Source organism: Zeugodacus cucurbitae, chromosome 2 (assembly GCF_028554725.1).
Source record: "Zeugodacus cucurbitae isolate PBARC_wt_2022May chromosome 2, idZeuCucr1.2, whole genome shotgun sequence".
In the NCBI taxonomy this organism is placed as follows: Eukaryota; Metazoa; Arthropoda; class Insecta; order Diptera; family Tephritidae; genus Zeugodacus; species Zeugodacus cucurbitae.
This window is the reverse complement of record NC_071667.1, coordinates 41,834,848-41,850,886: the sequence shown is the minus strand read 5'-3', so window position 1 is coordinate 41,850,886 and position 16,039 is coordinate 41,834,848. Positions and strand designations below refer to the sequence as shown.

The window sequence follows — 16,039 nt, the reverse complement described above, 5'->3', positions numbered from 1 at the left end:
TCCGAGTCTATATTTGGTCCTCGGAGCGTACGCACGTCTAAAACACAGGAGACATGTCTTCCGTCTATCACAACGTGATCGATTTGGTTCCGCGTGTTTCGATCAGGAGACAGCCAAGTAGCTTGATGTATTTTCTTATGCTGGAATCTGGTACTACAGACGACCATATTTCGGGCCCCAGCGAAGTCGATCAGCCTCAGGCCGTTTGGCGATGTTGTATTTTAGGTTAAAAATCGTGAGTTGCTCAATATGAGAAAAATATAATACAAAACACCCATACTTTTAAACTAAAAATACAAACATGTTTCGTTAATTATTTTTGTCAGCATATATTAAGAATTATTTTTATTTTTTTAGTTTGATGGGGGGGTTTAAAGCGTGTTTTTTAGTATTTAAACTATATTTATTTGTTACTTTTTAGTTTGATCTTACGCTGTAAACGGTTCTGCTAAAAGGGGAAATCTCAAAATCGATAATTAGGTAGCAAAACCTTCCTGTTACTAATTGGCTTTTATAGAGATATTTTTGTACATATGAACATACTCTGTGCCCAAAAAATAAGTTGACATTGTATTTATTTTGAAAATTCTTTATTTATTCTTCCAAATCGATTTCATCCCCTTCAAAGTAATGCCCTCCCGATGCAATGCACTTATGTCATTCGATTTTCCAATCTTCGAAACACTAGTTGTAGTCATTTTCCGGGATGGCCTTCAGTTCCGTCTTCGCTGCGGCTTGAATCTCCTCTATCGTATAAGAATGGTGTCCCCGGAGCGGTCTTTTGAGCTTGGTGAACAGCCAGAAGTCGCACGGCGCCAGATCAGGTGAGTACGGTGGTTGCGGAACGATATGGGTTGAGTTTTTGGCGCCTTTTTTCCAAAAAATTCAATGTTTTCGGTACCAGTCGAGATTTGACGCGCTTGAGCCCCAAAATATCCTTCAAAATGGTCTTTTGATATGCCAACTTCATCAGCAAGGTCTCTAATTGTTAGTCGACGGTTTTTCAACACCAAATCTTTGATTTGTTGAACGTGAGCTTCGTCGGTTGAGGTTGATGGTCGTCCTGGATGCTCTTCGTCTTCGACACGTTCACGGCCGGCTTGGAACTCACTATACCACTTGTAAACTTTTTTTTAGACATAGCCTCATCTCCAAAGGCTTTCTGCACCATCCTCAACGTATCCGCAGCAGAAAATTGATTCCGTAAACAAAATTGAATGCAAATTCTTGCAACAAATTCTCCAAATCCTTCGACGCGCGCAGTTTAAGTTCAAATGTCACCTTATTTTTTGGGCATAGCATTCAACTGTTTGTTATTCAAATAACTTATAGGTAGGCGTTACATACTTTTAGGGCACTTCCTTACAGTGTCGCCCAAATATTTTAAGTACCACTAAAAAAAAGATACAACCATTTAAAGATACAGGTGGAAAAGCATATTGAAACGAGTTTTCTATTACAGTTGCTTTTCGGAAGTGTTTAATGCAGGTCTTGTATTGATGACCACCAAAAGTTCTTCCTATTATAAGCTTAGCTTTGCAATTACAAAACTAAATTTTATTACCTGAAAGCCAATGGTTATGTATAATTTCATATTATTTCTCTTGGTGTGGTTTTATTTTTACATTTATGCTATCACACATTTTTGTTAAGTGCGTCTTTTCATTTTAAATTCCCCGCTATATAAGTAAGCACAGCTTTTCTATAAAAGTATATTTTCATTACATATGTTGCATACTTTTAAGCGCCCCTTTTTGCTAAGTTACCCACACTTTTGATCGCCTTCTTGCAGTGGAAAAAGTTACAAACATACAAACAAACAAACAACCATAGATACAAGTGAAGCTTATAAAAGCTTATTAAAAAAGGTATAATTTCATCAGATCTGGCTTTAGACACATATGTGGGCGCCGCATCGCACATACTTCATTTTTTATACCAATATAGCTTTAGTAGTTGATGAGATAACTAAACAAAATTCAACCAAATATCCCCTCCCTAGTGTGATCCTCTGTACAAAATTATACTTTTATAATTTGTGTCAAAACTAAAGCCTAAACTTAATATGGCTTAGATCTACAATACCAACCTTGCCTTGGAACACATGTACCAAGTTTCATTAAGAAATCTAAATTTTTACTCAAATTATCGCTACCAGACAGACGGACATCCATAATTCAACTCCTCTCGTCCTGATCATACATATATACAAGAATGATAGAAGACAAGAATACGACAGGCGTTTACAGTTAGCTTTTTTGGGTTTTAAGTTCCTGTTGAGTGATTTCTTTCACGACCCCGAACACGCGAGCAAAACAAAATTGTACGGTGGTACAAAACAATAAAACCAAAACAAAGAGCTGAAGTCAAGGCTAGTGCTTAATTATTATTGAAAATTCTAAGTGAAAAATGTATTAACTTGAAAAAGAAGTCCGCAATGGCGGAATTAAACAACAATAGTACAAAAAAGTCGTCTATAAAGAATTTTTTTCACTTTTCCAACCAACAAAAAAGTTGGCAAAATGGCGAACTTTTTGTAACAAAACATATAATTTTAATTATAAATATGCATGATTATATTGGATCATTTTATAAATGAAGATTTTAAGAACTACGTTCATTGTGATATTTTATCTACACATTATTCAATTTGGTTCACTATGTTTCACATTTCCGTTTTTCATTTGACAATCTTGTCTTCTATCATTCTTGACATATATATAATTGTATATTGTAACGAAAATGACACCAAAACAAACTAGAATTGACAATCGAAATCGATAACTTGCCAGATGTATCTAGATATTAGTAATTGCCAGAATGTTCGAGTGCGATGTATCGCTTACAATCGACTATATAAGGGCTGCGGGACTGGCAGCAACACACAGTTCTAATAAGAGAGTTGTCGAGTGAGGACAATTCTAAGGAGAGAGTTGTCGAGTAAAGTGTAAACAATCTATAAGTTGTAGTTGTAAAGTAATGTAATAAGTAATAAAGTGTTACGTTATAAGGAATTAGAAATAAAGTTTAGTGTATAGCCATTAAAGTGTGACTTTTATTAGACAATCCAGTGATCGAACTGAGGGTAGAGTTTTAGAGTTAACGACAGATTTTGGAAATCCGTTACAATATCTATCTCGATTAGTTTTAGTTACAAACAACCATTAGGTAAACAACACTAAACAATGCAACATGTCGGTTATAAAAATTAAATTAATGAGAAAAACATCGGATATACATACATATGTATATTCGTTTTTTATTTGAATTTAAAATTAAATATAATTAATAATATTACTTGTCTATTTAATTTTTATTTTATATTATTTATAGTTTGAACAAGATTTTTTACGTTTATTTTAATAAATATATTTTTACAATGTATTATGTATTATTAATTATGTATATTGCCATATAAATATAAATAAATTACATATTCGAATTATAAAATGCATTTATTTACTATCTATATTATTTTTTTACCAATTACAGCCTGTGGTAAGACCTTCTGCGTGAATGAAATGATTGCTGAAGCTGGCTGTTTTACAGAAAGATCGCAGAAAATATGACATTGATTGTCATTACCGCCAGCCAATGGACGTGCTACAAAAGCAAAAATAGTTTTTAGCACTTCTTCGTTGCCATCATCCTTATTCGAAATCTTCCACAGTCTGTTATCTGGCTCAATACCGAAATAAGAAATATTTTGCGCAGAGTAGTGGCGACGGAAAAATAATAAGCGTTTATTATCCGTTAACGTAACTCCATATTTAGACACTTTAAAATGTACCTCAATGGGTTTTATATTATTAAATTGGATGAATATTTCTTTTGATGCTTTGCGTATAGCTTCATCTCCAGTAAGAGATTCAGTGTTATAACTAAATAAATAAAGAACGTTACAAGCTGCTCCCTGTGCTAACAATTGTTCTTGAGCTATAACTAAATCAGCTTGCCCAGATGATAAAGACAAATCCGTGTTTGGAATAATTAATTTACATGGTAATGCTAATTCATCGACGGAATGTTGATAAACGAAAGCTGAGAGAGACGTGAAAGCCGGTTCATTATGATAACCCTTCAAGCGCACGCCGCAATCAGTTGGTTCTAATAAATAATGACGCACTAACTCACCATTACTATTTGTAGCTACATAATTCACTGGAGGCCTTGAAACACGAAGCACTAGTCCGAAAGAATTTTTATATGTGGTGGAATCACGTATGATGAATGATCCAGGCGTAGCATTACGCAGAATTATTAATGCTTCTTCTCTTGTAATATGAGGTTTATACCATAATTTTGATGTATCTTTAGCAAATTTAACAAAATTTTTATCAATCGGTTGAGCTTTTGTATTATTTTTCTTTATTATTTCCCTTTCATTTTTATTTTTTACGCTTGGGCTACAATTTTGTGGATTCAACGTTGGATAAGGACTAGACGAACGATGTGAGAAGTTTATAGTTTCTTCAAAGGGGAAGCTAGGTGTTTCACACCTTTGTAGTTCGTTTGATGCTGGGAGAGGTTGAACTGTTGAATTGCCTGTATTACCATTCAAATTATTATCCAAAATATTCATTACTTCACGTTCGTCGGTTATTTCGTTTCCTCCCAAAATTATTTTATTATTTATGTTTTTCGATATATTACGAGTATAATTTTCACATTGATCATTTCTTAGTTTCTTTGTGAGAAGCGCATGTTTATCTTTCTGCTTTATTTTATTAATTACATAGTCATCGGTTTGTTGAAACTTTCCTTTGTTGGATTTTTTTTTTTTATCTTTTACCAATGGTATAACTTGAATATTTGTTGTCGCTTCCAAATTGTTCAAATTGGCGTCTCCCTTTGAAAAAGATTGTTTAAAATTTTCAACTTCTGGTTCATCAAAAATGCACTCAACGTGATTAAGTTGACTCCGTGAAAATCCCTCAGTTAAACCGCCATATGTGAAAGGCTGTGCAGTTTCTCTGGCATGATATGGAATATTTTCCGAGTCTTCGTTTTCCAAACTGAAATCTCTTGTTATAGACGCACTTTTATATACGTCTGCCACTTTTTCGCATGTTTCCAATGGTGATCCAAATGCTTCGATATCATTCATTTTATTATTTAGTAATTAAAAACCATAAGCACAAGCAGTAACCACTAGTATATTAAATAACGTTTTTGTGAATACTGAGAAATACTAAGGCATTGAAAATATCTAATACACACATCTATGTACAATGTATATCGTAAATAAATCGAATTCGCTACATTGTGCCTCTCGTGAGAAAATCTAAATTTACTTTTCTCTTATATTTATTTTTAAAACTATTTCGCTATGCAATTTTACCTTTATGAAATGTATAAAAGATACATGATAAGACATGTACATATACAGTGGAACTTCTCTAACTCGTATCACCATAATCCACAAAACTTCAAGTTATATAATTTTCATTAAAATATACAATTTTTCTAGAAGCTGTAAAATGTATATTTATACATAGTCTTATTTATTTACTCTTGACGTCTGTATCCCATGTCTTTGTTACATGGTTTATGCAATCCATAAGTGTTATATCAAATTTTTTGTTCCCCTCCATATGATATAGATAGACTTTTTTAAAATGCTGCCTCGATAATGAAATTTTAGATTTTGTATTATATCCTGGTCGAAAAATTCGATTCATGTTCTACTGTATATGTATGTACACATATGCTATCCAATTTACGAGTGGTCAATATATGTACTTCACTTATATATGTGAACAGCTTGATATATTTTCTATCAACAGATGTTTCTGTCTTTTCTGATTTATGGAATATACATATGATGAGGGATGAGTTGAAATCCGGTAGACTATTTATCTCTCTGTCCGTGCAAGTGATAACTTTACTAAAATTAAGATATTTTTTTCTTGGCGCCCTGCGGGAGTTGGTATAGTTGATGAACTAAGTCGGATCATTACCACTCCCACAAAATGGCGGCAACCGAAAACTTTAAGGTACGAACCTAATTTTTAAGTCCCTCTGTTTCGAAAGTGAAATCACCGAAGCAACTACAACAACAGCAGTAGTTCAATAAAATATCTCGAAATTACTCCACTTCAAAGGTCGTACTTATAATAAATATTCACTCATATAAATTCTGCAGTATAAATAATTGTTATAAATACTAATCGACTAACTGAATTAACCAGATAGGGCATTATTCAAATAATATTATTCGGTTTGCAGTATGCGGATGGAGGATGGAGTCATATGTAGAAGTTCACGTAAGTGAGTAAAGTTTCTGACTGTCATTCACTTGGGAGTGGCCAGGAACGATTCTTTTACATGTGGCTCAAGCAGCTCACGACTTCCGGCCTTAGACCAAGTATCCTCTGGTTGATGTCCTCGTAAGAGTAAAGGCTGACATCACCGCAATCCAAGAAATGCGATGGACGGGACAAGGACGGAAGAAGGTGGGTCCTTGTGACATCAACTACATTCGTTGTGGGAGAAAGACTCCGTCGTCGAGTCCTGGCATTCACTCCGGTGGATGAACGTCTAGCCACAATCCGCATCAAAGCGAGGTTCTTCAACATATCGCTGATTTGCGCCCACACACCGACGGAAGAGAAGGACGATGTGATCAAAGATACCTTCTATGAGCGCCTAGAACGTACCTATGAGCGCTGCCCCCGCCACGATGTCAAAATCGTGCTTGGCGATTTCAACGCTAGGGTGGGTAAAGAAGGTGTCTTTGGCACAACAGTCGGAAAATTCAGCCTCCATGACGAAACATCACCAAACGGTCTGAGGCTGATCGACTTCGCCGGGGCCCGAAATATGGTCGTCTGTAGTACTAGATTCCAGCATAAGAAAATCCATCAAGCTACTTGGCTGTCCCCGGATCGAATCACTCGCAACCAGATCGATCATGTTGTGATAGATGGACGACATATCTTCAGTGTTTTTGATGTGCGTACGCTTCGTGGTCCCAACATCGACTCGGACCACTATCTTGTAGCAGCTAAGATACGCACCCGCCTCTGTATAGAAAAGCGCACACGTCACCAAACACAAGGAAGGTTCGACATCGAGAAGCTGCAATCACAACCGACAGTCGAACGATTTTCTACTCGACTTGCACTCCTGCTCTCTGAGAGCACTCATCAGCATCTCGATATAAGGGAACTGTGGGATGGCATATCAAACTCCTTACGTACAGCTGCAACCATTGGCTTTTGGAAAAGTAAAAAAAACAAGCTGGTACGATGAGGAGTGCCGTCTCGCAGTGGAGAGAAAATAGACTGCCTACCTTGCAATGTTGCGATCGACCGCAACACGAGCGGGATGGGAAAGATACCGAGAGCTGAAGAGGGAAGCGAGACGCATTTGCAGACAAAAAAAGAAAGAGGCCGAAATGCGTGAGTATGAAGAGCTTAACAAGCTGACCCATAGGGGTAATGCTCGAAAATTTTACGAAAAGATCCGGCGACTAACTGAAGGTTTCAAGACCTAGCACACTCCTGTAGGACCCCCAGAGGGAAGGATGTGCAATGGTGTTGTACCATTTTCTTTGGTGAAGAAACAGTTAAATTTGCGCAAAAAAAATTGTTAAAAAAATATAATAGATTTTTTGTTTCAATATTTCTTTATTTATTGAATCTGCTTTTACTTTAAGCCTAACAATAAGTTATAAAATCTTAAAACTATTTAAAAAACTAGACAAGCTCAAACAAGTGATTGAGCTGTATTGGTGAAACGTTGCTCTTTAGTACAAAGGCATATCCCTTCTTTTTAGGCGTGTTTGATCGCAGGAATGTACTAAGGCATTAGCCAATGGGTTTGGGTGATCACAGAGTTTAGATATATATTTCAATCTGCTGTCCTCTACAGCTTTCTTCACCATAGGGATACCAAGATCTTTATGGATATTTTCATTGCGAATGTACCATGGTGAGCACGTGATTGATCTAAGCATTTTCGATTGGAACCTTTGTATTATATCAATATTAGTTGCACAGGTCGTACCCCACAGTTGAATGCCATACATCCAAATCGGCTTTATGACCGCATTGTATAAAAGCACTTTGTTGTCTAGGCTAAGTTTAGAGTTTTTATTTAAAAGCCAATTTAAATTTGCAGCTCTTATCTTCATGCACGTTATTTTACTAGATATATGTTTTCTCCATGTAAGCCTTCTATCTAGGTGAATACCAAGATAGGTAACTTCATTCACTTGAGGCACTAGAATATTGTTCATTTTTACTGCCGGGCACATTTTTGGTCTTAGCGAAAATGTAACGTGCTTACACTTTTGTTCATTCACATTTATACGCCAGTTGGCTAGCCATTCTTCGACAGATCTTAAGTGCTCCGATAATATTCTTGATGCTATTATGTGGCATTTGTTACGGCTCACTAAAGCTGTGTCATCCGCGAAAGTTGATGTCAAAACATTATTAGCTGTTGGAAGATCAGCAGTATATATGATGTACAGAGTTGGGCCTAAAACACTGCCTTGTGGTACACCAGCCCTTATTTGTCGTTCATTAGATATGAAGTCTCCCACTTTAACCGTAAATTGTCTATTTTTTAAATAAGACTCCAATATTTTATACAATTCTAAAGGTAGAATGTTTTTAATCTTATATAAAAGCCCTTCATGCCACACCTTATCAAATGCCTGAGCTACGTCTAGAAATATAGCTGAACAGTACTCACTGTGCTCGAATGCTTTTCTTATTTCGTTAGTTATTCTATTTACTTGTTCTATTGTATTGTGTTTTGCACGAAACCCGAATTGGTGCGTTGGTATTACATTATTTTCGTGGAGGAAAGGAGACATCTTTGATAACAGCACCTTTTCAAATATTTTCGAAAGGCAGGGTAGAAGACTGATTGGTCTGTATGAAGACGGCTGTGTCAAGTCTTTCCCAGGTTTCTCTATCAGGATAATCTGCGACTTTTTCCACGAAATTGGATAGTATCCGAAACTTAGAATTGCATTGAAGAGCAAAGAGAGCACCTCTACAGCAATATTTGGTAACTCAATTAGCAATTTTGGGGTGATATTATCATGTCCTGGCGACTTTTTTGGATTAAGTTCTTTTATGATGCCAATAATTTCAGAAGGTGAAGACTTAAAGGACTCGGGCGACTCATTTGCTGTGTTAGGTAAGATTGACAATTTAAAGTTATTCTTTGGGCAATTTGGTTGAAATACCTTTTCTAGGTGATTTGCAAAACAAGTAGCCTTTTCCTCGTCACTTCGAGCCCAATTTCCCCCCAAGTCTCGTATAGGCATGTTGGAGTCGACTGGTGGCTTCATGAACTTTTGGGCTTTCCAAAGTGAATTTTGCTTGCTTGAGTTTGGACACAGCTTCTTTATATATATTTCATTGTTGAGTTCTTCCTCGCGTTTAAGCGCTTTTTTTAATTTGCGTACAGCTGATTTCAATTGAAGCTGAGTGGAAGGGGAGCGATTTATCTGCCATTCTCGTCTAGCACGCCTTTTTCATTTACAAGCTGTTCTATTTCTCTATTACTGATTTTCCTGAGACCAAGTGGCTTATAGCTTTTCTTTGGTGTTGCTAAGACCGCTGCGTTAATAATTATATCATTGAGTTCCCTTATAGTTTCGTCAATATCTCCTTCTTTATTTATTTTGTATTCAATATTAATGTGGCTACTCACGTATTTTTTGTATTTTAGCCAGTTCGTTTTGTGAGATGTTAGGCCCACTTTCTTTTCAATAAATATGGGTTGTTCACATAACTTTATAAGTATAGGAGAGTGATCAGAAGATAGGTCAGTACATGTATCTACTGTTATGTGCGATTTATCTATATTTTTGATTACTGCAAAATCAATTAAATCTGGTTTTTTTTTACGATCAGTAGGCCAATATGTCGGCTTACCCGGGGATATTATATCAAGGTTATTGCGCCTATTTATAATAGTATGATACAGCTGTCGTCCTTTCGGACTAATAAGTCGTGAGCCCCAATACATATGTTTTGCATTGTAATCTCCACCTGCTAGAAATCTATGACCTAGCGTTTCAAAAAAGTCTTTAAATTCACTCTCTGTAATTTTAAAAAGAGGTGGACAGTATATAGCCGTCAGGTTTAAGTCTCCGCAACGATTTTTTATAGATATTGTTGTAGCTTGTAACTGCGCTGTAGCATGAGATTCTAATGCGTGGTGGCTTAATCGTTTTCTAACTAACACTGCTGTTCCACCATGTGCCTTTCCATCTGGGTGATTTGTAACATAGAGTCTATACTCCGGTATAAAGAAATTATTTTTATTCGTAAGATGGGTTTCTGACAACAGCATTACATCTACATTATTTTCATTCAGAAATCTAATAAGCTCCAATTTATGTTGGTTAACACCATTAGCATTCCATATACAAATGTTAAGTACGCTCATTTTTTTCTTAAAAAAGTTTGCAACATTTGGTTTTGGGCTTTAATTACCTCTTGAATCATATTTTGCATTGTTGACATAAATTGTGTCATACATTGGGTAAGGTTTAAAATCATTGTTTCAATGCTTCCATTTGGTTGGCTTTGGGGCAATTGCATTTGTGTTGTGTTGCCTTTTACCACGTTTGCATAGCTCCCTTGTACAGCATTATTTTTAAGAATACATTGTTTTGAAATATGGACAGGGTTTTCAATAATTTCGTTGGAAGGAATATTTATCATTTGATTACGGCGTGATTGAATTCCAACAGTCAATTTAGTTTTTAAGTCTTTGTATACCGGGCAACCCCTATAGTTTGCAGTGTGATTTCCACCACAATTACTACATTTTTTATTTAAATCCTCTTTTTTAAGAGTACATTTTGATGTAGGATGCAGATCACCACACACCACACAGACACTGCGTAGAGTGCAATATGCTTTCGTGTGCCCATACTCTTGGCAGTTGGTGCATTGGACCGGACCATTTCCTTTATGTGGTTCCTCGACGGTGATTCTGTGATGGAGCAAATATTTTAACTTGTAAATTGGATGTGTTTCGTTTTTCTTTAGTTGTTCATTATTTGGCATCAATTCTATTTTGAACATTGGCTGAGGTACTTTGTTTCTGTTAAATATATTTACTACTGATTTAATACTAAAACCACCTTCTTCAAGAGCTTCTTTAACGTCGTTAGAGTCTACCGACGACTCTATACCTTTTATAACTACCACTAGACCTTTAGAGCTTTTCAATTGGTACGAGTAGTAATTCTTGTTATTATTTGATAAGAATTTCACTACATCCATGAAACTTTTTTCAATGTACGTTTGTATTTTCGTTTCATCTATGTTACCTTTTTTTAAAGGCACTATGTGAAAATTGTTCGTGCCTATTAAATTGCTCAATTTGGAGACAAGCGCATTTGAGCTACGTCACGCAAATAGATTGGAGGAGGTTTGGCATTCACTGCTGCAGTAGTACCCTTCGCATCGTCGTTAGGTTCTTTGCTCAGTAAGGCAAATCTATTGCCAATTAAAATGTCTGGCTTTTTACCATTTGGCGTGCCTGCTTGAAATTTTTTGTTATTGACCGCTGATTTAATTGGACTAGATTTCCTTTTTGTGTTTATTTAGCGGTCAATACCAGTCTGAATAGATGGTCCTTTCTTGCATTGTACATTCTCACCTTCTTTTTTGTTTTCCTTCGTTAACCGAGTGCTTGTTGGTACCTGTATACTTGTCGCTATCAGCGCATTTTGTTGTTGCGCGATTGCTGTTTACTTCTGCTTCTGCGTCCTTTGCATCGATTCCAATTTAGCTGATCGCTGCGATGACTCATCACCGCCGTTGCTTTTTTTGTTGGCAGGAGTTGTTTTTGTTGGTTCCACAAAACTGAAGTAGGCATTTAAGGAATGCCTACGGCTTTGCTGGTGAGGCTGCGCAGCACTCATTATTGTTTGTTTATTATTATTATTATTGTTTTTATATTTTTGTTTTGTGCACTATTTGTTTATGTTTTTTATGTAAATTTGTGTGCACTGTATTTTGATTTGATTGTCTGTTGACAATTTAATCGATGCTATTTATGTTGATATTTGTTTGCTTTTGTAACAAGAAAAAACAACAGATTTCACGGAGCGAATTAAAAAGCACGTCCGTACACCTTGAATGCTTCTATATAATAAATAAGTTAATATTTATATTAAAGTTACTCAGTATTTGACCTTGGTTTATAAATTTCAATTCAAATTCCAATAAATTGCAATTACAAATATTTAAAAAAAAATAAAAAAATAGGTTCTTCTTCTTCTTCTTGAATGGCGTAGACAACGCTTACGCGGTTATAGCCGAGTCCAAAACAGCGCGCCACGCATCCCTCCTTCTGGCAGTTTGGCGCCAATTGTTCCAAGCGAAGCCAGGTCCCTCTCCACCTGGTCCTTCCATCGGAGTGGAGGTCTCCCTCTTCCTCTGCTTCCACCAGAGGGTACTGCATCGAATACTTTCAGAGCTGGAGCACTTTCATCCATTCGGACAACATGACCTAGCCAGCGTAGCCGCTGTTTTTTTATTCGCTGGACTATGTCTATGTCGTCGAATAACACATACAGCTCATCGTTCCATCGTCTGCGGTATTCGCCGTTGCCAATTCTTAAGGGACCATAAATCTTCCGCAAAACCTTTCTCTCGAAAACTAGTGCCGTCTCATCGGATGTTGACATCGTCCACGCTTCTGCACCGTAAAGTATGACGGGAATGATGAGAGTCTTGTAGAGTTTGGTTTTTGTTCGTCGAGAGAGGACTTTACTTTTCAATTGCCTACTTAGTCCATAGTAGCACCTGTTGGCAAGAGTGATTCTGCGTTGGATTTCCAGGCTGACATTGTTATTGGTGTTAATGCTGGTTCCCAGGTAGACGAAATTATCTACAACTTCAAAGTTATGACTGTCAACAGTGACGTGGGAGCCAAGACGCGAATGCGCTGACTGTTTGTTCGACGACAGGAGATATTTCGTCTTGTCCTCGTTCACCACCAGACCCATACGCTTCGCTTCCTTATCCAGTCTGGAAAAAGCAGAACTAACGGCGCGGGTGTTGTTTCCAATGATATCGATATAATCGGCGTACGCCAGTAGCTGTACACTCTTATAGAAGATTGTACCTTCTCGATTTAGCTCTGCAGCTCGTATTATTTTCTCCAGCATCAAGTTAAAGAAATCACACGAGAGTGAGACACCTTGTCTGAAACCTCGTCTGGTATCGAACGGCTCGGAGAGGTCCTTCCCGATGCTGACGGAGCTTTTGGTGTTGCTCAACGTCAGCTTACACAGTCGTATTAGTTTTGCGGGGATACCGAATTCAGACATCGCGGCATAAAGGCAGCTCCTTTTCGTGCTGTCGAAAGCAGCTTTAAAGTCGACAAAGAGATGGTGTGTGTCGATCCTATTTTCACGGGTCTTCTCCAAAATTTGGCGCATGGTGAATATCTGGTCTGTTGTTGATTTTCCAGGTCTAAAGCCACACTGATAAGGTCCAATCAGTTTGTTGACGGTGGGCTTTAGTCTTTCACACAATACGCTCGACAGAACCTTATACGCGATGTTGAGGAGGCTTATCCCACGGTAATTGGCGTAAATTGTGGGGTCTCCCTTTTTGTGTATTGGGCAGAGTACACTGAGATTCCAATCGTCAGGCATGCTTTCTTCCGACCATATTCTGCAAAGAAGCTGATGCAAGCACCTTATCAGCTCTTCGCCGCCGTATTTGAATAGCTCGGCCGGTAATCCATCGGCACCCGCCGCCTTATTGTTCTTCAAGCGGGTAATTGCTATTCGAATTTCTTCACAGTCGGGTAATGGAATATCTATTCCATCGTCGTCGATTGGGGAATCGGGTTCGCCATCTCCTGGTGTTGTACTTTCACTGCCATTCAGCAGGCTGGAGAAGTGTTCCCTCCACAAACTCAGTATATTCTGGTCATCAATAACTAGATCACCTCTGGGGGTCCTACAGGAGTGCGCTCCGGTCTTGAAACCTTCAGTTAGTCGCCGGATCTTTTCGTAAAATTTTCGAGCATTACCCCTGTCGGCCAGCTTGTCAAGCTCTTCATACTCACGCATTTCGGCCTCTTTCTTTTTTTTGTCTGCAAATGCGTCTCACTTCCCTCTTCAGCTCTCGGTATCTTTCCCATCCCGCTCGTGTTGCGGTCGATCGCAACATTGCGAGGTAGGTAGTCTGTTTTCTCTCCACTGCGAGACGACAATCCACGTCATACCAGCTGTTTTTTTGGCTTTTCCGAAAACCAATGGTTTCGGTTGCAGCTGTACGTAAGGAGTTTGATATGCCGTCCCACAGCTCCCTTATACCGAGATGCTGATGAGTGCTCTCAGAGAGCAGGAGTGCAAGTCGAGTAGAAAATCGCTCGGCTGTCGGTTGTGATTGCAGCTTCTCGATGTCGAACCTTCCTTGTGTTTGTTGACGTGTGCGCTTTTCTTCACAGAGGCGGGTGCGTATCTTAGCTGCTACAAGATAGTGGTCCGAGTCGATGTTGGGACCACGAAGCGTACGCACATCAAAAACACTAGAGACATGTCGTCCATCTATCACAACATGATCGATCTGGTTGCGAGTGATTCGATCCGGGGACAGCCAAGTAGCTTGATGGATTTTCTTATGCTGGAATCTAGTACTACAGACGACCATATTTCGGGCCCCGGCGAAGTCGATCAGCCTCAGACCGTTTGGTGATGTTTCGTCATGGAGGCTGAATTTTCCGACTGTTGTGCCAAAGACACCTTCTTTACCCACCCTAGCGTTGAAATCGCCAAGCACGATTTTTACATCGTGGCGGGGGCAGCGCTCATAGGTACGTTCTAGGCGCTCATAGAAGGTATCTTTGGTCACTTCGTCCTTCTCTTCCGTCGGGGTGTGGGCGCAAATCAGCGATATGTTGAAGAACCTCGCTTTGATGCGGATTGTGGCTAGACGTTCATCCACCGGAGTGAATGCCAGGACTCGACGACGGAGTCTCTCTCCCACCACAAATCCCACACCGAATTTGCGCTCCTTTATATGGCCGCTGTAGTAGATGTCACAAGGACCCACCTTCTTCCGTCCTTGTCCCGTCCATCGCATTTCTTGGATTGCGGTGATGTCAGCCTTTACTCTTACGAGGACATCAACCAGCTGGGCAGAGGCACCTTTTAAATTAAGGGTCCGGACATTCCAGGTGCATGCCCTTATTTCGTAGTCCTTTAAACGTTTGCAGTGGTCATCATCAAAATTGGGGTCTCTCATCCTAGGCTGTTTTGTTCTTTTCATTGGGGGGTGTTTTTATGTGGTGGGTCCCAAACCCTACGCACAACCGCATAGGCGGGTTTCGCCTTCTCACTTTAGCTCGCCTCCAAACGGTTGTCTGTTAGCTACCCAGAGGATACTTGGTCTAAGACCGGAAGTCGTGAGCTGCTTGAGCCACATGTAAAAGAATCGTTCCTGGCCACTCCCAAGTGAATGACAATCAGTAACTTTCCTCACTTACGTGAACTTCTACATATGACTCCATCCTCCAAAATATTTACAAATATTTATATTCTATAAAAATTTGTATTTTTATAAGAAAATTTTTCTCAGTCCAATAATACTTTACCTTTGCTATTGTATTATATTTTTCACTTTACTTGTATTTTCATTAATGTGTCCCCAATTTGTGCCAATTAAACATTAGCGATATATTTTGAAAATTTTGTATGTCCAAGCCAAAGGCAACCGATTATGACAAATGAGTTAATACATATAATTAATTCGCTGGCTGCAGCTAAATGTCTGATTCCTTAACATTTGTTTGTTGTAAACGCTGAGTGTTAACGTCCTCTAGAAACTGTTCAACTTAACTCTGATATAGCGTAAGAATTATGTTCTATTCATACTGCTAAATCAGCATTTGATTGCGATAGAGATTACTATATGTTAACATGTATTTAAATATCTTCTAACACTGCTTTAGATTAATTATGAAGTTACAAATGTTGGTAAATATTATGTATCCTTGTTACTTAGTCACATTTCCATGTACTGATTTTAAAACTAAA

General features: G+C 38.1%; 1 protein-coding gene across 1 annotated transcript; it reads right to left on the bottom strand.

The window, feature by feature from the left end:
* Positions 1 to 3,012: 3,012 nt before the first annotated feature.
* Positions 3,013 to 5,712, bottom strand: LOC114805178 (tensin-1). The gene has a single exon (XM_054235929.1). The coding sequence runs from the start codon at positions 5,105 to 5,107 to the stop codon at positions 3,467 to 3,469; it is 1,641 nt and encodes a 546-aa protein (XP_054091904.1). The 5' UTR covers positions 5,108 to 5,712; the 3' UTR covers positions 3,013 to 3,466.
* Positions 5,713 to 16,039: the final 10,327 nt, after the last annotated feature.